Source organism: Eulemur rufifrons, chromosome 16 (genome assembly GCF_041146395.1).
Source record: "Eulemur rufifrons isolate Redbay chromosome 16, OSU_ERuf_1, whole genome shotgun sequence".
Taxonomy (NCBI): Eukaryota; Metazoa; Chordata; class Mammalia; order Primates; family Lemuridae; genus Eulemur; species Eulemur rufifrons.
The window spans coordinates 28434671-28460722 of record NC_090998.1 but is presented as its reverse complement, the minus strand read 5'-3'; the positions used below and the strand labels follow the sequence as shown (position 1 = coordinate 28460722).

The 26052-nt window shown below is 38.6% G+C and overlaps 1 protein-coding gene across 16 annotated transcripts in view; it reads right to left on the bottom strand.

Moving 5' to 3' along the window:
• Positions 1-26052, bottom strand: part of BICD1 (BICD cargo adaptor 1) — a 222538-nt gene that overhangs the window by 14001 nt on the left and 182485 nt on the right. For 4 of the 16 annotated variants that reach the window (XR_011235767.1, XM_069491383.1, XM_069491381.1 and 1 more), the window contains exon 8: positions 24976-25169. The exons of 8 other annotated variants lie outside the window; for them this stretch is intronic. Coding sequence is in view for 7 of the 8 variants with exons in the window: in XM_069491383.1 (XP_069347484.1) it covers positions 24976-25169 (194 nt within the window). In the remaining variant the exon portion in view is untranslated. Of the gene's footprint in view, positions 1-8305; positions 9292-10481; positions 10491-23222; positions 25170-26052 lie in introns of those variants that run through there. 4 more of the 16 variants (XM_069491382.1, XM_069491386.1, XM_069491392.1 and 1 more) reach the window with 4 other exon arrangements.

Genomic DNA, 26052 nt, shown 5'->3' with positions numbered 1-26052 from the left:
CAGGTGTGTGCTGCCCTCCTATGGTGTATTTGGGTAAATGCAACAAATGTATATATAAAAACATGAATGCTTGGAAAACCATTCTGGAATCCTTATGTCTTACATTGCCGGGGAGGTCTAAATGAAGCTCTTCTAAAGCGGAGTATTTGGCCTGTGAACAGTGGAAATTCTTAGAATTAGAGTAATTAGGGTATTAAAATGGCTTAAATCTTTTTTCATATCTCATTTATATTAGAAATAATTTTTTTTGCCAATATATTCACAGATTATTATTCATTCAAAATATATTTTGTGATAAAATTGAGAAAGCAGGTTATTGGGGCCACAGTGCACTCCCTTAATGAACTGCTTAACAGGTGGTATATATTTTTTTACATTTGTAGCAAATATCACTTTTTCCTTCTTTAGAAATAACATCACCTCTGGCTAATTATTATTATTTTGCATTTATTACTTAAAAGCACTCAGCTAAGTGTTATCCTTAAATTACAAAAAGCAAATTCCATAGGTAAAGTGGTGATAGATGAAAAACTAAAAATATAGCTATATTGCTCTGACTCAACTGTCTTCTAAATCCCTCTTCTTGGGTGTACAGCCTTCCAATATGTTCCCTTCTACCCGAGCTGAGCAGCAGAGGTGTCTTAGCATGTACTTTGTAAAATGAAGGGGGTGGGTTGGGAGATGCTGTGGGCTCTCGCTCTGTCTAGGATCTACTCTGCTAGACTCACTCTTGAAGGAACTAGGCCACATCTCATTGTTTCTGATGACAGTTATGTGACTTAAGGACCAGGCATTGCAGAACCCGTGAAGCCACTGCTCTCATTTGGCCGGCAGGGTTCATCTCAACCATTCGACACTCAAGTTACTAAACTCCTATTGTGTGTTGGAAACTGTGTTAGGCAGTGGGGACAAAAGGTAAACAGAGAAAATGTGGTCCCTGCTCCATTGAGGAAGACAAGCATACTCAGTAAGCAATTATGATAAAGTGTCACGATGATGGTGATGGAAATGATGACAATGACAGCATCTAGTACTTATTTATTGCTTACCATGTGTCAGGCACTATATAGGCACTTAATATACATGCTCTCCTTTAACCCTGTTTTATTAATCCCAAATTATGAATGAGGAGAGGGACTTAGGTTAAGTAACATGACAAAGTCTACTGGTAGGTAGAGATGGGATTTGAATCCAAAATTGTATGATCCAAGGGTTGAACTGAACTTGCAGACACTTCACTGTATTGCCTCCTATGATAGAGAAAGTGTAGAGTATTATGGGATCTCATAGCAGAGATTAGCTAAATTTAAATTAAATTAGACTAAATCTAACTAAACTTAACTAAATCTTAAGTGGTCAGACAATGATTCCTAGAGATTGTGACATCTACGCGGACACCTAACAAAATGAATTAGTCAGATAACTTCTTTGCAACTGCAAACTGTTTATGGTCTCGACGAATAGTAATAAGATATTTTATCATAAAATTGAAGTGTTTACATGAATAAGAATTGAATGAGATAACACTATAAGTTTAATTATAAGGTCACAAGCTGGAGGGCGTGGTGGCTCACGTCTGTAATCCCAGCATTTTGGGAGGCCAAGGTGGGAGGATTACTTGAGGCCAGGAGTTCAAGACCAGCCTGGGCAACATAATGAGACCCTGTCTCTATAAAACTTTTAAAAGTTGGGTGGGCATTGTGGTGAGCACTTGTGGTCCCAGCTACTCAGGAAGCTAAGGCAGGAGGATTGCTTGAGCTCAGGAGTTCCAGCCTGGGTGACAGACTGATACCCTCTTAAAAAACAAAAAGGCCACAGGCTGAAGAAATATCATACCATACTCAAGTGATTTTTTTTTTTTTTTTAAAGAGATGGGATCCTGCTCTGTCACCCAGGCTGGAGTGCAGAGGCTATTCACAGATGCAAGCATAGCACACTACAGCCTCAAACTCCTGGGCTCAAGTGATCCTCCCACCTCAGCCTCCTGAGTAGCTGGGACTACAGGTGCATGCATGTCACTACATCTGGCTTGTTATCTGTCTTAAGTCTTAGCAATACTCTGGAGTTTTTATTTTCACTATTCCTACAATGAGGAAAATAAGCATTTTTGATATATAGGACGCTATCAAAGTCTCACAGAGTTTTGATACTATTTTTTTCCTTGACATTTTTTTTATGATCTCTTGCACCAGACCCAGAGAGCCTGGCCTCACAGCAGGTGCCCCGCAACTTCCGTATATTAAATTCATCAATGACTACCATGAATATTAACTCACCTTAGCTCACACAGTTAGAAAGTGGCAGAACAAGGATTTACATTCAACCTTTTCTGACGCTAAGGCTCATTTTCTATTTACTACTCTGCCTGCCTCTCAAATTGCCACCAGGTACCTCCAGAAAATATCAAGGTCATAGAGTCAAAGAAACATAAGAACTTCACTGTAAAGTTGAGATACTGATTTGAAGGCAACTAACTACCTCAAAAGCACAAAGCAAGATGAAGGGCCAGGGATGGGGATAATAATCTAGTTTTTGAAAAGAGGTGGCTGAAAATAACACATTTCATTGGCAGGGAAGGAGAGTCTTGCTGTGTGGCTTTCACTTGGGCCTCTAGTATTTATAAACTCTTCAGTGCAATTTAGAAAATTAAACAATTTTCTAAAAGTCAGTGCCTTAGGGAGTGCAAGAGCCTACCGGTGGCTGTTTGGTATGGGAGGGGGCCTCACGTGGAAGGAGGCAGGGAACACGTCTGTGTTTTGGCCCACACCTGGCCCCGATGGCAGCAGCGGGCGTTGGTGAGGACCACGTGGGACAGAGCTCATGTGTGGAGACCACACCCAGCCAGAGCGGGCAGTAGCTGTTTGTGGCAAATTGTCCCCTATAGCATGGCTTGACCCCACCCGCTTGCTTTCCTGACTTGAGAACTAATGCATTCCTACCTTTTCATGAGCTCCTATCTTCCGTACCATAACTCCTTCTCTCATTACCGTAAACTCCGCCAGGTGCTCCACACGCTCCCATGAAAACTCTCTCTGTCCTCTGAGCTTTCCTCAGGCCAAACATCCAAGTTCTTCCTTATAAGACTATGTCAACTTCCCTCGCTCTTCTCCTTACCCCTTAGCCATGTTCCAGTTTGTGCACATCCTTCTAAAAATGAGGTGATCAGAAAGGAAGTCATGTGTGATAAAGATGCCTGGTGAGAAACAGAGGGGCACTGTCTTGTCTCATCTGAGACATCCCAATCCTATTCAAACAGCAGAACCTCATGGCAGTTCTCTGACAGCCACATCGTGCTGCTATTTCATACTGAGTTTGCTCTGTTTATAGATGGTGCCATCCAGTCATGCTTCCTCCATCCTATAATTATGGTGTTTGAAACTCCAGTGCAATATTTTGTATACTTTTAACTTTATGTTTACCCCTCATACATTTCACCTTTTCCTATCTGATGAATCTTTTGGATTCTATTCTGTCATCTAGCATATTAGCTACCTCTCCCAATCACTTCTCTCTCAGATCAGAAAATGTCATAATCATGACCTTGGTATCTTATTAAGAGATAGAGTCTCACTCTATTCCCCAGGCTGGAGTATAGGGGTGTGATCAAGCTCGCTGCAGCCTTGAACTCCTGGACTCAAGTGATCTTCTTGCCTCAGCCTCCCGAGTAGCTGGGACTACAGGCATGTGTCACCACATCCAGCTATTTAAAAAATTTTTTTGTAGAGAGAAGGTTTCACTATGTTGCTCAAGCTGGTCTCAAACTCCCGGGCTCCAGCAATTCTCCTACCTCGGCCTCCCAAAGTGCTGGGATGACAGGCTTGAGCCACTGAACCCTGCCCTTGATATCTTTATCTAAGATTAGCAACTAATAATAGGGCCAGGTAGAGACCATATTTCATAAATATCAATCTATGAATTTGAATCCTTAGCACATGTTATTCAATCAGTTATGAATCTCAACAATTATACTATCCTCTAGAACTGATTTCTCTAATTGCCTCAATGATATTAAAAAAAATACTTGGTTAGTTGTTTGCCAAAGTTGTTACCACCTCCCACTTATGAGAGACAGAGAATTCAGGTGGTCTAGCTTATATAATTCTTTTTTTTTTTTTTTTTTTTTTTGAGACAGAGTCTCACTCTGTTGCCCGGGCTAGAGTAAGTGCCGTGGCGTCAGTCTAGCTCACAGCAACCTCAAACTCCTGAGCTTAAGCAATCCTACTGCCTCAGCCTCCCGAGTAGCTGGGACTACAGGCATGTGCCACCATGCCCGGCTAATTTTTTGTATATATATATTTTAGTTGTCCATATAATTTCTTTCTATTTTTAGTAGAGACGGGGTCTCACTCTTGCTCAGGCTGGTCTCGAACTCCTGACCTCGAGCGATCCACCCGCCTCGGCCTCCCAGAGTGCTAGGATTACAGGCGTGAGCCACCGCGCCCGGCCTTATGTCATTCTTGATGAACTCACTGGCTTTTAGCAATCCCCGTTTTATATTGAACATTTGAAACTTATCCATTTCCAGAAATTTGCCTATGAACAGCCTCAAATTTGTTGGTCTACAGTTTAGAGAAACTTCTTTCTTTTCCACTGTATAAAAACGATTATTGCCACACGTAAGTATTCATCCTCTCACTTCCACGTTCTCTTTCTCCCTGGGCACCTCTTCCTTTATCTTTCAAATGTCCGTGATTTTTTAGTATCTCTCCGTCAACAAGAAAAGAAAAAAGAAAAGGGATATGTGATTTCCTCTTTTCCTGCCTTCTTTTAAAAATGGCAACTCATATTCTCAAAAATAGGAGACATGGAAGTTCATGACACAAAGCGTACATATGCCTCTTGGTGAGATAGCTATTATCTTTGTTAACTTGAGGTACTGTTTTCAAGACTGTTTTTTAAAAAAGGTTTAATAAATCTATTTGAACAATTGCATTTTCGAATAGATAACACTGCTATGGTTTGAAAGTCGCCTCCAAAATTCATGGTGACACTTAATCCCCAATGTGGCACTTCTCAATACTCTGAGAGGTGGAGCCTTTAATAAGAGGTGATTGGATCACAAGGTCTCTGCCATCATGAATGAATTAATCCATTTATGGATTAATGGATAATGGCCAGCATGGGACTGCGACTGGTGCCTTTGTAAGAAGAGGAAGAGAGACCTGAATGATCAGGCTCAGCCCCCTTGCTTGTGATACCCTGCGCCAAGCTGGGACTCTGCAGAGAGTCCCCACTAGCAAGAAGGCTCTGATCAGATGCACCCCTCAACCTTGGACTTCTCAGCCTCCATAACTGTATGAAGTAAACTCCTTTTCTTTATAAATTGCCCAGTTTCAGGTATTCTGTTATAAGCAGCAGAAAACAAACTAAGACAAATACTTTGGACCAAAAATCTTACATACTTGGGAGTAAACAGTCAATATTCATCAAAGACTTTTCAATAAGGACAGAAATTAACAGTCGTTAGAAAAGCAAGAGGCTAGGCATAATGGCTCACGCCTGTAATCCTAGTGCCCTGGAAGGTCAAGGCTGGAGGATCGCTCGAGCTCAGGAGTTCGAGACCAGCCAGACCCCTGTCTCTACTAAAAATAGAAAGAAATTAGTCAGGCAACTAAAAATAGAAAAAATTAGCTGGGTGTAGTGGCACACACCTGTAGTCCCAGCTACCCAGGAGGCTGAGGCAGGAAGATCGCTTGAGCCCAGGAGTTTGAGGTTGCTGTGATCTAGGCTGATGCCATGGCACTCTAGCCCAGGCAAGAGAGTGAGACTCTGTCTCAAAAAAAAAAAAAAAAAAAAAAAAGAAAAAGAAAGAAAGAAACAAAAGCAAGAATATTTAATTATGAAAGCTACTAGACAAGGAGTTGACAGAGAGTTATAGATTATCCTAAGATTAACACTCCATAGTTAATGATCAAAGCATAGAGGCAGCCTCTTTTATGCCCTTATGGGAGGGGAGAGGATATCCTTCTTTCTTCTTTCTGTAAACCTGGCCATGCTCTTCCAAACTATTCACTAATTGGGATTTTGAGCAATGACAAAAATGGAAAAGCAGGCAACAGGAATGTAGAAGGAAGAGGAAAGGATGAGAAATAATGACAATATGTAATAATTATAGAGTGCTATATATATGTAGATACTTTGCATGCAAAGGCTCATTAATTTTATAAAAACTCAAGGAGATTTTATTTTTATTTAGAAATGAGACATTGAGGTGTAGGGAGTTTACAGAGTTTATGCATGGTCACTTTCTGTGTGACTGTTACAGTGCACAAAAGCTTTTTAGGGCCTGGAAAGAAAACTCAATTGAGGTTGGTTGTAATAATCCCTATTTTACAGATTAAAACACTGAGGATCAGAAAGGTTAAGTGATTTTCTTAGGGCCCATGAAGAGAGTGGCAGGGTGTGAACTTCAGCCTTGGTTTCTGACTGTCTGCCCCATGCCCTCCCTTTCAGTGGAATGTTCCATGGTGCCTGTTATAAACTGAACTGTGTTCCCCCCAAATTCATATGTTGAAGCCCTAACACCTAGTCCCTCAGAATATGGTCGTATTTGGAGATAGGACCTTTAAAGAGGTGATTAAATTAAAATAACACCATTAGGGTTGGCCCTAATCCAGTCTGACTGATGTGCTCATAAAGAAGAGAAGATGAAGACATGCAGAGACGCCAGGATGCAGTGCACAGGGAAAGGCCATGCGAGGAAACAGCTAGAAGGTGGCCATCTGTAGGCCAAGAGAGAGACCTCAGGTGAAACCAGACATGCCAACCTGCCAACACCCTGATCTTGGACTTTGAGCCTCCAGAACTGTGAAAAAATAAATTTCTGCTGTTTAAGGTACCAGGGCTGTGGCAATTTGTGATGGCAGCCCTACCAGATTATAACAGCCTTTGATACTTGCTCCAAAGGGGAAGCAGTTAGAATTCTCCCTTACTCTGCCAAGAGTTCTCCTTCAGTTTCTAAATAAACTAAGATTAGCCAACATTCTCTTAAATTATTCCAAACTCTAAACAGTTCAAGGGTTGAAGTTTAAAAAAAGATGTTTTAATTTAAGGATACTCAAAGCAAAAAGATATATCCAAAAGGCCAGAAGCACAAATTCTGAGTGAGAATCTGCACTGGAATTTTAGCAGACTTCCTCCCTAGCAAAAGCACTGTAGAGAGAAGTGAAAATGGCCAAATCAGTGGTGTTGCGGAAAACTAAATTGGTAACAGAATGTGAAAATTGAATAAAAATGTTAGTAGAAAATATAAATTTCTATTTACTGCACACTGAGGTGGAGATAGAAAAACTGCGTAGTTATAAAATCTCCCATACTCAGAAATTCTTATAATAGCAGGATGCTGCTCTCTGTAACAGTCACTAACACACGTATGGAGACACCCAAGTCTTAGGGGAGGGTTTCACACAAAGATCCCCAGGAATGGGGATAATTTCAGAATAATTTCAGAATTTCAGAATAATTTCCTTCCATTCATCAATGATGCTTTTGCAGTAATTTCCTGCAGTCCCTTAGTTTTCCTTTTAATTCTCTATTTTCTCTCCCCTCTGCTCCTCAGCTCACGGCCACGTAAACATGGGATTTAGAGTCCGTCAGAGAGACCTTCATATTTAGATCGCAGCTCGGACAACCAACAGCCGAGGGAAACTGAAGAAGCAATTTAACTGTTCTGAGCGTTGGTTTTTCTATCTGCTAAGTGGGGACATTAAATACCAATCTTGCAGGGTTTATGAGAGAATGTGAAAGCACCCAGTTCAGAGTCCTTCAATTAGACATATGGGACAAAGGGAAGGAAGGAGTTGATATGAACTTGAAGTTTTGAGCTTTTCAACTTGAAGAAACAAAGTAACAGCAATGAAATAAGAAAAGCCAAAATGGATCATATGATGAATTCACTTCAACAAGCCTTTGCTGCTTTCATTATATGCATCCGAAATGCTCCCTTCATCTCTCAGACTATTCAGAGCCAAGTTTCAGGCTTCATTCCTGACAACCCCAGAAGAAGTGTTGGCTTCCTCTAAACTCCTTAAGCACTCATCTCATCTCCTTCAGCATTTCTGGTACAACTTTTGACCACTGCTTTCCTTGCAGTGTTATCTGATCTCACTAACCATACTATGTAGTCCTGGAGAGCAGGCAGGGCATTGCCTTATAATTCTTTGCTTCTCCATGGTAGTTTGCTTAGGGAATTTGCATGTGGTGCAAAGTAGCTGCTATAGCACTAATTCTACTCCCTTAAAGTATCCTTGGATTTGTTTCTTTATTAGCACTTTACGAATGCCATTTTTGATCAATTCACTTAAAGAAAGGGATAAGAAAGACATACTATTTGACAAAGCTTTTAAAGTTAATTTAGTGATATTAGATGATCAATTATTCTTTGATAATCATATATCAAATTACAATTATATGTGTGCATCTTAAAAACAAGTTTTAAAGTACCATTATTTAAGATGTGTCAAATATCATTAATACTAAATTATTCCTCACTAAATCTACACAATGAGTAATAGTGTGTTAGTGAAATTAACAAAAATGTTAACAGAAAGAAACATCAAAATACATTTTCCTTGTAGTAACAACTTGAACATTTAAGTAGTCCTATGAATTCTTAAACACATAAACTGAAAAAACAGACATAGTGAGTAGAGAATTTAGGAAAAAATAAGAATTTCAGATAGAAACATTACATAAAGAAAAATAATAACATAAGATAGAAGCATTTACATAAATATTAACAATAGGAAAAGCTGAAATATTTTCAAAAATCTAATGATGAATTTAACAGTACTTTGACACTAGTAAAAGTGGACAGCTGTAAACAACTTTTAGCATTTTATAATCAAACACATAGAATTGGCTATCTTATCCCTTTTTGCCAAAAATATCATATGTCCTGTTAATACACTCGTTTCTCTGAAAGTACCCACAGGTAAGACAATAGCGTAATTGGTGACGTCTCAGGAATATAATCTGCTAATTTATATCACCAGACACTTCAGACTTATATTTATATCAGTGTTTTAACACAACAAACTCCATTATATGTTTATGTCCTTGATAGCCAGAAACAATCATTATTTGTTAAAGGTTTCCAAAGGACAAAAAGACAGAATTGTTGAAACATGTTAAAATATTTCAATATAGACAATGCAAAAATAAGACCTGGTGACAAATCTTTAAAAGCATCTGGCTCTGCCTTCACATAAATGACAACTGCATATAGTTTATCACACTTCAGTGACAAGCATTAAAATTGTCTTCAACGATGTAGAATCGGAGCATGACTTGCTAAGAGGTAGAGAGGGAGGATTTTTAGACTTTTCAGTGATTATAGATTAGACAAAAACTTTCACCCAGCTTTCCATTTGTTGTCCTGATGAATATTATATGACTAGCTGATAAAACAAAGCAATATCCACAGAAAAATCTATTTTACTTCCAATCTTGCAAAGGAGAAACATAAAAATGCCCTGAGGGATAGTCAACTTTCTCCTGAACAACTTACAATTAAACCATGCTATCAACACGTGCTATCAACAGCCTGTGATAAGAAAGACAAGGAGGATAAAAGGGGTGAGGAGAATTAAATACAGTGGCACCAAGAGGTAAAAGTACATTTTGCTGCCAGATTCTTACACCAATGAAAAACCTTTTAAAAAATAACCTTTTGTTTAGAAATGACCTTCTGGAAAGCAATGCCAGCTGGCACAGAGATAACTCAAGTTGGTATGGTGGTCTGTTCTTGCTAAGCAAAGTCAATAACAGCACGTATCTAATGAAGACCAGCTATACCTTAGAAATGCCAGAATTTATTCATCATCAAAAGAAACAAAAGAGAAATAAGTTAAACAAACTACAACCAACAACACACTAAAAAGGTCAATTGTAAAAATAGATCTTAAAGGAGAAAAATATATGACACCACTCAATGAAATGTGTTTGATATTCTTATTTAATATTTGCTTCATTTTTTTTTTATCATTTCAAAAAAATCGCACTAGAAAATATTCTGAGAGGTCCAGGTAATTCTTCTTCTGTAAATTGATGAATCTGAAAATTATAGACTTTTACCAATGTCAGCGGTTTCTTGGCTTGTTTTTTTTTTTTTTTTTTTTTTTTTCATTTTTAAGAAAAGAAGAAATACTTACAACATGTAATCCACACTTCGGGGGGAAACAATTCAGAAACCTCAAAACTAAACCAAGTGTTTCAAAATGCCCTACGTCCTCACGAGCAAATTAAACCACAAGTAAAATTTGGCTAAAGAAAAAGCAGTACGTTTAAATACTAGATATTTTTACAATCCAACTTTACAGAAGGTGCTTATTCATTTTTCAAAGAAAAGAATAAGGATTTACAATGACAAGCTTCCCAATGTAAAAGTATTTGATTCATAGAAATTTAACTGAAGCAAAGATATTCAGGAATAAATCTATTAAGGAAAATAAGGCTCACCTACGGGTTTATAGCCAACTTACCTCTTTTTGCTTTTGATGTCAAGTAGTGCATAAAAAGAGAAAAACATTTATGTTTAACTGATTCTAATGTCATTACATATGGCTTATTCCATAAATACCTACTTAGAGTAAAGGGCTATAGCACTAGTTTTTTTAAAGGATCCTATGAATAGAGGTAAAGCCGGAACTGTCTGGAAAGCCAGAAACAGGTATTTCTGATTAACCAAGCAGCATACTCATATTGAGGTATCTGCGCCAGGGACCTGGGTACCACGTGGCCAGAAGCAAATGGTACCTCTTCCTGCTCTAAATTTCTAATTTTAGTTCTTAAGATCCAAGCTAATCATGGACAGATTTTTCTACTTGTTGTAAGACACAATCTTAAGTACAATGAAGAATTGGGAGGAAAGGCTAAGTTTTGAGCAAAAAAATGGACTAGATGGTCAACATCAGAGCAGCAAAAAAAGTCCTTAACAAGAGGAAAATATATCTCCTCCAATTAAAAAAATCCCAATCTTTACATCCACTAAAAATAGGTTTAAAATGACAGTCCTGATCTAGACCATTATCCTGCAAAACAAATGTACATATTTTCTTATGAATCTTTAAATGCAAATTTTTGAAATTATAATTGTTTCTTTTAAATAATTATTTTAAGAGTGGCAACCTAATCTAGTTCATCTCCTTAGAACATTCACTGACTCGTGCAATTACATGGGAGGCCAGCTCCAGAAGGGGTCCCTCAGAAGGAGATCTGACCTTGGACTGGGCACACTGAAGTGGAGTGAATAATCTACATGCCAGAAAAGAAGAAAATCTATAGAGTCCAGTAATGACTGAAGTCAAAACAAACTTGGCTTTTACATGTACAGCTCACAAAAACATTATTTGTGATATTGAGAGTATATCAATGACTATTTTTGGCTGAGAGGTGACAATTAAAGGACAATGAATTTAATGGCTATATGACATGTTTATGACTTTGCATTTTTTAAAGTAAACAAAGAAAGAAAGAAAGTCAAACATTTTGAGTTGTGTTTTTCCTTTTTCCTCTCATACCTTTCAGGCGTAATACACTGAGGAAACAGCCAGGAAAACTGAACAAGATCAACAGATGACTAAAGAGGTGAGTGTGTGGAGGAAGGAACACAGATCCTGGAAGAGGAATCCCAGGGGGTGGCAGGGATGCTCCATTGCCCTATAATGGATATAGTGCACCGTGAATGTCTGCTGGTTGCTGAGCTGTACAAGTTTAATGACTAAGTCACTTTAAGTTGTCTAGGTGTAAATGCTACGGAACTACATTTTTACTACATCATCTAAAATGAAAGTGGGAAGTGGCAAGCATGGCCTTCTGTGAGCATTATAACTACACATCATTTAAGCTATGCTCACAGCCAGGGCTCAGACTCCTTCAGACCCTGCTCAACTCTCTCAGAGCTCAGCAGAGCCCCTGAATCCAGGTTTAGCATGTAGAAAGGCCCATTCTCGGCCGGGCGCGGTGGCTCACGCCTGTAATCCTAGCACTCTCGGAGGCCGAGGCGGGTGGATCGTTTGAGCTCAGGAGTTCGAGACCAGCCTGAGCAAGAGTGAGACCCCAGTCTCTACTAAAAAAATAGAAAGAAATTATATAGACAGCTAAAAAAATATATATATATAGGACAAATTAGCCGGGCATGGTTGCGAATGCCTGTGGTCCCAGCTACTCGGGAGGCTGAGGCAGAAGGATCGGTTGAGCCCAGGAGTTTGAGGTTGCTGTGAGCTAGGCTGACACCACGGCACTCTAGCCTGGGCAACAGAGCTAGACTCTGTCTCAAAATAAAAAAATAGAAAGGCCCATTCTCCAAACTGTCTGTAATGCCCCAGAGGAGTCTGGTGGGCTGTTATGTTGATGGGCACCAAAGCAACATTCCTGAATTAATCAGTGGTCCCATATCCAGAGTAATAATATCAGTATACTTTTAGATATTGAGAATCCCATCTGTTTTGAGAAAGAAATAAAAGTGTTAGCACTCCCCAAGGATTCAGCGAGAACTTGGAAACACTGCTCTTTCCTGCCTTGGATAGTCAGTTCATAACACATAAATACTTTAAACTGTCAAAGATGTTTGTTTTATATATTAGATAATGAGAATTTTCCTTTTTCTTAGAAAAAAAAATCCCCTTTTTTGGAAACTATACTATATGGTGCTGAGATATTTTAATATTATCTATTTAGAAACATGGATTTCATACAATGAACTCCAGGCCCAATCATGGAGAGAGTAAGTTTAGTTCATAGAATCAGAAAGTGTCAGAGCTGGGAGAGCCCCTTCGGGATTACCTCAGGGCAGGCGCTCCTGTACACATATGAGGATAGATGGACAGAGATTTCTGTCCCGCTGGTTAACCTAGAGATTGGCTTCCCTATTGGGTACCTATTGTGGCTTCCTCTTAATATATTATATGTTATTATTTACAACATCTCAGATAATGCTTTATAATCAGAGGGTTTGTTTTGGTAGAGGTTGTTACGTAGTTACAGTGAAGGCAAATAGTAGAATACAACAGAATAGTGCCAGCAGATGGGATTAAATAGTACCTGTGTGAGTATAGCATAGAAAACCTGGCCGTCTTCCCCTGGAACACGTGGCCCCAGCTGGCCACCGGAACTCTCCTTCGCATGCAGGGCTTTGCGATATGAAGGCAGGGCAATATGAAAGACAGACTGCTGTACAAGTACCCAACTCCGTGACACAATAGGTACCAAAGAAGCTAAGGATTAGGTGCTGTAGGTAAGTGATTGTAGGTTGGTAGGATAAAGGTTGTTCTCTGTCTTGAGGGTGGAAAGCACGCACAGGTAGAAGGTGATGGGATAAAACGTGCAATGGTTTTAGCCTGCATCTGGACTAGTTTTTTATTATTGGGTGGAAGCTGATCACTTCAGTAAGTCTGAAGGAGGATCTATGATTTAGAAACTACCCTAGAGGCCGGGCGTGGTGGCTCACGTCTGTAATCCTAGCACTCTGGGAGGCTGAGGTGGGAGGATTGCTTGAGCTCAGGAGTTCGAGACCAGCCTGAGCAAGAGCAAGACCCCTGTGTCTATTAAAAATAGAAAGAAATTAGCTGCACAACTAAAAATAGAAAAAATTAGCCGGACATGGTGGTGCATGCCTGTAGTCCCAGCTACTCTGGAGGCTGCGGCAGAAGGATCACTTGAGCTCAGGAGTTTGAGGTTGCTGTGAGCTAGGCTGATGCCACAGCACCTAGCCCAGGCAACAGAGTGAGACTCTGTCTCAAAAAAACAAAACAAAACAAAACAAAACAAAAAACCCAACAAAAAAAAATCTAACCCTAGAAGTGTCTCTTTTGGGTTCTGTATCTGCCTGTGAATATTTTTTAGAGAGCCAGAAACATGCATTTGGGATTTGGGCAGGGTCAGGAAAGGAAGATAGCTATTGCCTGGAATGTCTCAGCCCACCTGTTCCTCCTCTGTACCCTTCCCGACACAGCCACCTTCAGCACTATGTGAGTGGACTTGGTTGGACACAAGTATGACCTAATCACTTTTGCCCTGAATATGTAACAATTAAGAATATCGAATAAGTATTTTTAATTTCACTTAATGAATATATTAGAGAAAGACTGTAGTTTTTTTCCTTAAGGATTTAAAGGGATTTTCAATTTCCATGAGTTTAATAAAACTTAAAAGACTTTAAAATTACATAGTACTAGGCCGGGCGCGGTGGCTCACGCCTGTAATCCTAGCACTCTGGGAGGCCGAGGCGGGTGGATCGCTCGAGGTCAGGAGTTCGAGACCAGCCTGAGCAAGAGCGAGACCCCGTCTCTACTAAAAATAGAAAGAAATTATATGGACAACTAAAATATATATATACAAAAAATTAGCCGGGCATGGTGGCGCATGCCTGTAGTCCCAGCTACTCGGGAGGCTGAGGCAGTAGGATCGCTTAAGCCCAGGAGTTTGAGGTTGCTGTGAGCTAGACTGACGCCACGGCACTCACTCTAGCCCGGGCAACAAAGCGAGACTCTGTCTCAAAAAAAATAAAATAAATAAAATAAAATTACATAGTACTAATATAATCAATATGGATTGAAAAATATGATCTAATATAATATGCACATCTCTGCTACAGAGTTGATTTTCATGTTGATCTCTTAAGTAATCAAAGAATTCCATCCTTTCATCATAGCTTATTTTGCTTACAATGCTCAGGTTTTGAATATGGAATCCTTTAAGAAAATGCAATTTCTAGAAAGGAATACCTGACGGAGGAGGGAGTGGTAAACAAAAACAAAAATAAAACAAAATAAAAATGCTGCTAGAACTGTGGTTATCAGATGTTCCATTAATCATTGCATTATTTGTTGACCGGTTCCATTTGTAGCATGGAATGGTTTACTCAGTATTGCCTTTTTTTCTCTCTTATACTGGGAAGAAGGAAAACACATGAAACTTACCTTGAAATTTTTTTATGTTTTCAATCTACATATGGGTGTCATTAAATTCAGCCATTTAAAACTGGCAGGATGCATTTTAACCATTTTCAAGTCACTGCCTACTTAAAATAAGAAACATGGTCTTTTACAAGTCGATTATACCAATTTGAAAAGTACTAAGTTGTTTTATTATTTTAAGAATATTTAAGCAATATATTTTGTTAGGATATACCTGAACAATAGTAATTAAGTTCTTGTGCTGATAAGGATGTCTAGTAACAAATAAATGAGATGAGTCAGGCATGGTGGCGTGTGCCTGTAGTCCCAGCTACTCGAGAGGCTGAGGTAGGAGGATTCCTTGAGCCCAGGACTTTGAGTCCAGCCTGGGCAACATAGCAAGACCCCATCTCAAAAAAAAAAAAATAGATAAAAGAGATGTATGACAAAGAGTATACAGGTATAAACATTTAACATGTATCTATTTAAAAGAGCATTGCCACCAATCAGTGACAAAGCTCAATCAATTCGCAGTAGCCAAATGTGACTATTGAGTAACTGAAATGTGGATAGTTCAAATCAAGATGTGCTGTAAGTACCTGCATAATATACTCATATACTAAATTTCAATTTACAGAAAATTTACAGAATGTAAAATATTTCATTAATAATTGCTTCTATGGATTGGATGTTGAAATAACATTATGAATATATTGTATCAAAATATATTATTAAATTAAATTCACCTGTTTCTTTTTACTCTTTCTGTTTTTTTTTTTTTTTTTTTTTTGGCGACAGGGTTTCATTCTTTTGCCTGGGCTAGAGTGCCGTGGCATCATAATTGACTGCAACTTCCAACTCCTGGGCTAAAGTGATCCTTCTGCCTCAGGCTCCTGAGTAACTGGGACTACAGGCACGTGCCACCACACCGAGCTAATTTTTAAATATTTTTTCTAGAGACAAGGTCTTGCTATGCTCCCAGGCTGATCTTGAACTCCTGGCCTTGCCTTGACCTCCTAAAGTGCTAGGATTATAGGCATGAGCCACTGTGCCTGGTCTCTTTGTACTTTTTCTAATGTGGTTACTAGAGAATTTAAAATTACTGGGCCAGGCGCAGTGGCTCACGCCTATAATCCTAGCACTCTGGGAGGCCGAGGCGGGAGGATCGCTCAAGGTCAGGAGTTTGAGACCAGCCTGAGCAAGAGCGAGACCCCGTCTCTACTAAAAATAGAAAGAAATTATATGGACAACTAAAACTCTATATAGAAAAAATTAGCCGGGCATGGTGGTGCATGCCCGTAGTTCCAGCTACTCGGGAGGCTGAGGCAGGAGGATTGCTTGAGCCCAGGAGTTTGAGGTTGCTGTGAGCTGAGCTGACACCACAGTACTCTAGCCCGGGCAACAGAACAAGACTCTATCTCAAAAAAAATTAAAATAAATAAAATAAAATAAAATTACATATGTAGCTCATATTAAATTTTTATTGGATAACTCTGGTCTAGAAGGTGAAACCTTCCTGTAGCTGTCATTTTATCATTTGGCAAGAAATATTTCTGTTGTACACATGGAAACATTTCAAGCTTTCTTAAAGGGTAGAAGCATGTCTTCCTTCCTCTCCATAACTTCTTCTGATTAAAAAGAAACAAAAAGATGAACTGACATAAAAGAGCTAAGATGTATTATGTAAAAAAAACAGCATGCATAGCAATGTTTGTGGTTGTGCCAATGTTATTGTTAATACATGTATAAAATGCATATTTGTTTTTATGTATGTATATATTTATATGCATTTGCTTATATATGTATAGAATGTTTCTGGGAGGATACAAAAGTTGGATAGGCACAGTTGTGGCAGAGATCTACTTTCTCTTGTAAAACCTTTTGTACTTTTAAAATTTTGAGCCATTATCACCTATTGAAAAATATGATATACTTAAAAATTATAAAAAAAGGAATAAAAATAAAAGTTTGAAAAGCCTATATATTTATTTATATGTAACATTCTACTCTGTACTACATGGATTCATAAATTTTGCCCTCTAAAACGGGTATTTTCTTATCTTTGCCTTGAATTTTAGGCACGTCTTTATTAAGGCAACCAAATAAAGAAATTTCAAGATGAAACACATGCTTGCTGGCTTAAATAATAAGAGAAGTGAATAACTGACTTGGAAAATTTCCAAATGCAATTGTTATACAGATTTTACTACATCACCTATATTAAACCATATCTGGGCCGGGCGCGGTGGCTCGCGCCTGTAATCCTAGCACCCTGGGAGGCCGAGGCAGGCGGATCGTTTGAGCTCAGGAGTTTGAGACCAGCCTGAGCAAGAGTGAGACCCTGTCTCTACTAAAAAAAAAAAAAAAAAAAAAAAAAAAAAAAAAAAAAAAGAAAGAAATTAGCAGGACAACTAAAAATATATGGAAAAAATTAGCTGGGCATGGTGGCGCATGCCTGTAGTCCCAGCTACTTGGGAGGCTGAGGCAGGAGGATCACTTGAGCCCAGGAGTTTGAGGTTGCTGTCAGCTAGGCTGACGCCACGGCACTTTAGCCTAGGCAACAGAGTGAGACTGTGTCTCAAAACAAACAAACAAACAAACAAAAAACCCCCCCCAGGCCGGGCGCGGTGGCTCACGCCTGTAATCCTAGCACTCTGGGAGGCCGAGGTGGGCGGATCGTTTGAGCTCAGGAGTTCGAGACCAGCCTGAGCAAGAGCGAGACCCCATCTCTACTAAAAATAGAAAGAAATTATATGGACAGCTAAAAATATATATAGAAAAAATTAGCCGGGCATGGTGGTGCATGCCTGTAGTCCCAGCTACTCGGGAGGCTGAGACAGGAGGATCGCTTGAGCCCAGGAGTTTGAGGTTGCTGTGAGCTAGGCTGACGCCATGGCACTCACTCTAGCCTGGGCAACAAAGTGAGACTCTGTCTCAAAAAAAAAAAAAAAAAAAAAAAAAAAACCCCCCCCAAAACCCCCACCATATCTGAACTACTCTATTTATAATTCTAAACATCAGAAGAACTACACAAATAGATGACAAACCACAATAAACTTGGTTATTTTGAGATACTATGGAAAATTTGGACCAATTATCTCTTATCCAACAAATTGAAGGCCTACTATGTGCCAGATATTATGCAAGAACTGGGGATTCTAAGACCAAGGAGGCAAGGTCTCTGCCTACAAGGAGCTTACAGACTCATAGGGGAATCAGATTTTATTATGGACACACAATAGAGAATAAACAACTGACTGAATGAATAACTGAATAGGTTATATTCAGGTAGATAGATGCATATTCACACACACACATACACGCACACACACATTCCCAAATATACAGAAAACGTATTTTTTATTAATACAACAAAGTCTCTGCCTGTGCTGTCTGCAGTGGGTCCTAGGGGAAGAAGTGGCTAATTTCACCTAGTGGAGGCAGGGATCAGAAAACACTTCATAACGTTACCATATGTACGTATGTGATGGTAAAGCTGGTATACGTGATACACATAGCGTAAACTTTTGCAGGAGAAAATAAGAAAGGGGGGAAAATCTCAGAATTCTAAAATATTTTGATATGAAATTAGTTCTCTGGATAAAAAAGTCCAAACATTCAGCTAAATTTGAGGAAATTCAGTATGTAATCTAAACAAAGCAAATGCAGAGCTATTTGGAAAAAAATCAGACAAATTCCCGTATTTTTCAGTTTTCAGTTAGGTGTCTGTCATCACAGTGACAAACAGAATCTGATAAAGAGACAACTCTTTCAGATGACATCCTTAACATTGCACATTCCAATTCGAGATCATTCTATACTAAAAGATGTCCTAAAAATGAAATTAGCACCTGAAGACATACTGAAAGAAATGAAAAGAAATTTGGGGGTGTTGTACATTTCCACTGTAAAATACACCATGACTATCCCAGACAAAGAACTAAAAAGACTCTTGCAGCAAGCATGATTCACTAAAATTTGGAAATCTGAACCAATTTCTAATTACATATCTCATTGGGGCAAGATATAGAAATGTATTTTTTAACACATGATTGATAATTTTGCAAATTAATATTTTTGAATTAACTTTTGTTTTGGCAGATTCCAAACTAAAGACAGCATGTGGCCGGGCGTGGTGGCTCACGCCTGTAATCCTAACACTCTGGGAGGCCGAGGAGGGTGGATCGTTTGAGCTCAGGAGTTCGAGATCAGCCTGAGCAAGAGTGAGACACTGTCTCTTCTAAAAATAGAAACAAATTATCTGGACAACTAAAAATATATAGAAAAAATTAACTGGGCATGGTGGCGCATGCCTGTAGTCCCAGCTACTTGGGAGGCTGAGGCAGGAGGATTGCTTGAGCCCAGGAGTTTGAGGTTGCTGGGAGCTAGCCTAATGCCACGGCACTCTAGCCCAGGCCACACAGCAAGACTCTGTCTCAAAAAAAGAAAAAAAAAGACAGCATGCTCTAGCATCAGGCAGCGCCCAGGTCTTCCTCTACAGGGAAGAACTCTGTGGAAATTACGTTAAAAGAAAATATATGCTTAAAAGGTTACAGGTTTTCATAGACTACTGTTCACTCCTATTTCAAGAACTGAATTCTGTAGAAAAAGAAAATATAGTGACATGGAGAGGTGGAACACACATAAATAGAAAATCCTCTATAGGAAAAAAATATAATTTATAAATAACAAAATGCTGAGGCCATTAGTTCAGGAAGTAAGTTCTAACAGCATCCACTGAGCTCCTTTCACATACAGAACTTCAGAGGATGAGGGAGCACAGGCAGTAAGAGCAGGTTGTGCGTACGCAGACAGGCTGGGTTATGAAATATATAGTTGGACTCCAGCTGCAGACACGTGGAAACATTCACGTTCCTCACAGTTTTGATTTCCGTCTCCACGGCCTCTCATCTGCATATTTCCGAAGTCTCTGTAACTGTTTCTTTATCTCAGGTGTTATCCATATCTAACCCATTCTCTACCATGCTCTCAGGTGATTTTATTTTTTTTAATTTTTAATTTTTTGAAGCGAGGAATGAGAGGGAGGTTCAGTACAGAGTCTCACTCTGTTCCCCTGGGGTAGAGGGCAGTGGTGTCATCATAGCTCACTGCAACCTCCAACTCCTGGGCTCAAGGGATCCTCCTGCCTCAGCCTCCCGAATAGCTGGGACTACCGATGCGCACTGTGATGCCCAGCTGATTTTTCTATTTTTAGTACAGATGGGTCTCACTCTTGCTCAGGCTGGTCCCGAACTCCTGAGCTCAAGCCATCCTCCCCCCTTGGCCTCTCAGAGTGCTAGGATTACAGGTGTGAGCCACCATGCCCTGCCCGGGGTGATTTTATATAATGAAAATTTAATCCAGGTCTTACAACTGTTAGCTACGCCCATGGTAAAGTCTGCCCTCAGTAGCCTGGCCCTCTGTCTTCAGGTCCCTGTCCACCCTTCCAGCCACACTTGCCACCACTTCCAAGGCCTGCTCCAGGCTGTAGGCCTCAGCTCAGGGCATCTGCACAAGCTGGCCTCCTCTTCTCGCCACCCACACCTGCACCCCTACCTCCAGCCTATAAAGGTCTAGTGATCCTCCATGGCCAGCCTCACATCTCTTCTGGAGGATGTTCCTAACCTCTCTAACTCCTTTGTTTATTCTAGGAACATCTACTAGTAACATCATTACTTATTTGCCTACCTACCTCCCCTACTAGACTATGAGTTTATTTGAATATCATTGTATACCGAGAGCTAAGAAAAGTGCCTGACACATAGTAGGTGTTCACAAAATTGTTACATTTTGATGAATGAGTCCATGAGCAAAGGGGTTAATGAAAGAAGTGTGATTTTGGTACAAGCTTAGGAATATAGGCTTCGCAGTACAACAAACAGGCAAACAAACGTTTACTTGTTTGAATGTAGTGAAGCATAAAAGCAATTTTCAGTATGAACATGTTTGTGTGTATTGTTGCCTACATATCTAAAGGGGTAATTAATTATGTGTCTAAGGTTAATACATTTCTGTTAACTGCTTTAAAAATTGGTAAAATCTAAAATATCACAGGAAACTTTTCAGATTTCAAAACAATCCCGTTCTGTCACCCTAGTTCAGACACAGCATGGGGGGGCAGGGGGGTGCAGAAGAAAGGAAGGAGGAACAGAGGGAGGGAGAGGACTGAAACGATATGCGGAAACAACGTACCCTAGAGGAAACTCTCCTACATGGAAACCAGTGTAAAGAACAAATTGCTTAGGCTGCTACTCCAAGAAGAAAGTTCAGACTTGCTTTTTCAAGTTTGAAATTTCTTATTTGTCTTGTAAAAATGCTGCAGGCAGGTCTTTACTACAGAAATGACATCTCTTGTCTGTGAATTGCATGGAGTCCTTTTACATATTCTGGTAGACTTATTTAATTATTGATTAAATGGTACGATGATGCTGCTGCTGCTGCTGCTGCTGATGGTGGCGATGATGATGATACAGGCCTAGGTGGTTAAGGCATCAGGAGAAAATGTTGGCTACAAAATAACTGATGATTTTATGAAGATATACAATCTGCTGCCTGATTACAAATTCCTGGATGACAACAGGGTCCCTTTTGGATTCAAATTCATCAAAGCTGGCAGGCACTTCTCAGATTAGCTGGTAATTGAGGCTGTAAAATCTAAGACGGGCACGTGGAAGGGCACTGGCGCTTGTGTGCCGGGATAAGGATAAAGTGAAGAACATGAAAGTCAACAAGCCATGGCCAGAAACCAGAATTAGGAGCTGAGGTAGCAGAAGCTGAGCCAAAGTCAGAGACACAGGCCAGAATTTTCTCCTAAAACAGTTGTGTTTATGTAGCAAATCAGTACCGTGTAGTAATCAATTAATACAAAACATTTTACTACTGTTGACAATCAATGCCCCACCCTAGAGTTGATTCTCCGGAATTGAGAAATTGTACCTTTAAGAAGGTGGGGTTTTCTGCTCACTAGCTCACAGAAATGAAATCTATTTGAAGGTACCTCTTACACAGGGTAAAGGACATTTTATGTCCTGTGTCTTACATTTTTAAATGAGATTTGTATCTCCCTCAATTCCTCAACCAAAGAATAAAAAGCAAAGTAAACTAATTTCATTTTTATTGATATAATTACTTCAGTGCTCCTCAATAGAAAAATAATACTCATATCTGCTTATTAAAATAATTAAAATCACCTAAAAAGATATATTTTTAATATACAATAAACAATGCTTATCCAGAACATTCTGATAAATTAACAGGGGAATTGACCTTTAAAAATGATTAATGTATATTGTTATCATCTAGCAAATTTTATAATAGTCAATAATTTATATTAAACTCATGAATAAGAAATACTTATAAAATCTGCTATTTCCCATGGGTTTGAGATATTTCTTGCATAGAACGTAGGATTGGTTATATATGGCATATTTTTCCTCTCTCAAAGCTTAATGAAAACATTTTATACAGTGAAAGCATCATAAATAATGTTTAATATGTCTTACCTTATATAGTTTCAGCCAGGGAAAAATAATATACATTGTCAATATTGGAGATATCTTTAGAAGCTACAGTTTGTTTTGTTTGATGGGGGTACTCAAGTCAATTCTATAATAATTCATTTAACCAAGACCTTTAGAAAATGTTGCTAGATTGATCTGATAAGAATTTATTAAGAATTAATCTGGTTGATTCCATGATGTATAATCAAAAATTCCTCAGCCTATAATAACAGCTTTACTTCTTTTCCTTTTATATTTTAACTTCAAATAAATGACAAGAATTGTTAAAGTTATCAATACGCTAAGTTGTTAAAGTGATCTTCTGGCCTAGTAATGATTCTGAATTCCACATTACTTATAGCTCTAATTTTGTACATAGTAATCATTTCTAAGGTCAATGACATTTTCTGTGATATTTTAAAGTGAAGAATTTAAGACAACATACTGGGGCTCTCATTCATGTATGCTAACAGTATGTATAAAGTGGTAGAAAGATTCAGAATGTGTGAAAATGGGAAAAGTGTTTTGTGGGGCTTTTAGTAGTACATTGATATACTCTTTTTGACAGTAACATCAAAATGGAACAAAAAACATAAAGATGTTCAACTTTTAACCCAATGATCTCACTCTTGAGAAAAAAAAAACCAAATAGATGAGGAGAGGAGAAGTTGAATGCATGAGGATATTCCCAGCAGTACTGTATGACATAATAAATAATGAAATACCTTAGTGGACAATAAGAGGGGAAGTAGTGATTAATGCGATAATAACATCTGAAATGAAATCTATGATACAATACCCTTTAAAAATAAAAATAAGACTAGGTAGCAACAGGGAAAAGCTTGAAATATATAATGTTAATGGCTTCCACAATGTAATGAAAATGATATAAAATACATGTATCATGTAGACAAGAACCAGTCATACAAAAATGAAAAGTTATCATTGTTATAACATTTATTCTTAATTTTTAATCTTATTGATGTGTTACCTTTTTAATTAAAAAACCATACGAGTTATTTATTAATCATACCTATTTCTAAGTTCCAGTAGATGGTACTACTAAATCCATTTGGAACACTAAAAAGAACACTTTTGTGCATTTTATCAAAGTTAAGTATCCTGATAAATCATGACCACTTTGGTAATTCACAGAACGCTTCAAAAAGGGGTTTAAAAGGAAATGAATTATGAAAGTAAACACACTGAGTAGTTGTTCCTTTTTCATTTTTTAGCTGTACATTTTGGCTATTATGCCATTCCAACTCATCACTATCGATTTCCTCAATGTTGAACATGTGCTGTAAATTTCTATACCAAATCTTTTCATCCCAACCAACAGGCTAATTACATGAATCAGATAAGGAAAGTATTAGTGATCCAAAGGCTGAGGTTTCCAAAAAGGAATTAAGGTAAAATCGAAGTAAATTAAAAAAAAATTTATAGCAAAAGTGATCAACTCAAACGCTACAGTTGTGGCCAGAAGAGAACAGAAATGAGTACGGCAGGCTGGGTCTAATATTAGGGAGTAGTGGGGACTGTGGCTAAGTGCAAAGGTTGCCCTATCTAACAGCAGCAGCCACTACATAGCTCCAACAGGTGTTGACATGCATGAATGCAGCCCTAGGGCTGCCAGATACTCAGAATCTTTCAAAAGAGGCCAGAAATATAGAAGTTCATGTGAAATCTCTTGAGTATTTATTGATAACTAACTTGAATTTGTTATAATTTTTCATTCTCTGCAATAGCCAAATAATAGCTGCCCTTGGGCTTATTTTGTTTCATGGGCTTCCTGTTTGCCACCTTTGACCTATACTTAACATGCAGGGATTCCTTAAAAGGATGATCTTTTATTTGCCAAAAGTCACATTTTCTTTATTTCCCATGTGTCACATTTTTGATTTAGGCCTCTTTGTAGGAAAAATAACAAAAGAGAAGAAAGAAAAAAAAAAAAAGAAAAATGCAAAACAGTGAAGCTAAGGTAAACTGTGAGCGTGATGGTAAGCAGAAACCAATGAGGACTTGCAACCTACCAGAACATTATGCTAAGATCTAAATGTTCCCGAGGAGGAAAATCTTAGAGGGTTTTCCTTTTATTTTCTATACAGTGAGTGATTGAGGAGACATTCTGAGTCACTACAAAAGGAAATTAGCCCAACAGCCTTGTGCTAAATATGGTTCCCTTTATTGAAATTACATTAAAAATGATAAGAGAGAAATGAAAAAAATCTGACCAAGAGGGAATCGCCACAAGGTACCAAATTGCAAATAGGATCCAGGTGTGTGTCCTGCATTGTGCTTGTTAACTTCCCTTTACCTATCCCATTCCTTCCAACTCTCATTTTCCATCCTTGGCTGTTAAAAGGGAGTCCCGGAGACTTCTAAGGAATGATGTCTGGCTGTGTGTAAAGGAGGAAATAGGACTCTTAAGTATAGAGGAGTTTTCACTTTAATTGTAGGACTGGACACATCATCACAGTAAGACTCTGCAGATGAGTGGGCGTGAGTGGCTGGAAAGAAGGGGAGAGTTGTCTATTCAACTAGTCATTTGCATCACATGCACCCAAGGAAAAAATGTTTACCTGGTGGAGCCACGGTTAACCTTTTTTCCTTGCTGAGCCGGTGCCCTTGGATGAATTCATTCATGGAAGGGGGGCCCTTCAGAAGAAATGATTCTGTGGAGGTGGGATCAGGGGGGACTCCTAATAAATTCTGTAGGTAGGAGGCCCCTGAAGTCCTGGGACGGCTCTGATCACAAAGGGAAGGTGAAAATTGTCTTGCAGGAGATCCAAGAAAAATACATATAGGAAACAAAAAAGTTTTACTTTAATTACCTTTCAACGCCTCACCAGTGACAACATTATTTATATTGGCATTTAATTTTTTTAATATGTAAATCAAGATTTTTGCTAATTTTTTTTAGTTTCCACATCAGGATACAACCTATTGGGAAACTGTTCTGGATACTGGAAAAGAGATTTATTACAGTTAGTCAGTTTGAACCGCAAATAGAAAATATATGTATTATTTGATTCTTTAATGAAAGCTCCTAAAATAAAAATGTTATCATTAACTGAAAATACAGGGTAAGTAACTCAACAGCCAAGACTCTGGAAAAAGGTCATAAAATCAAGCCACTAAAAACCTTGTAAGTGGTTTCTCTGAGCAGTATTCACATGCCAAACAAAAAAGCAAAAAGCACAAAAACCTACTTTTAAGAAAAGTACTACATGTATTTCATTCCATTTTATCTAAACATAGACATCCCCTTTCAGCCAGTCATCAGTTTTGGTTATATGGACAAAAGTTCCCCTAAGAGAACATTTTCGTATCTTTGCCCCATTAAAGAGAAGCTGGTAAATAGCACCATTTCCAGAGGTTCAATGACTTTTCAAATTATAACCCACGTAGAACACAGCTTTGTTCTTAATATCCACCTTTACCTACCAATTTCTAGGTAGGAAGTAAGGGAGAGGCATATTTACACATATAAGAAGTAGCAAAAATATTAACAGGCACTTGAAAGGAAATTACATTATGATTAGGGTGGGGCTGAATGGGGCAGGGATAGAAAGGACTAAATAAACATAATTATCAAAAGGTTTCAATCTGGAAAGACCAACATTAGCAAAGCTCATTTATATACCAGCTCCCATTTT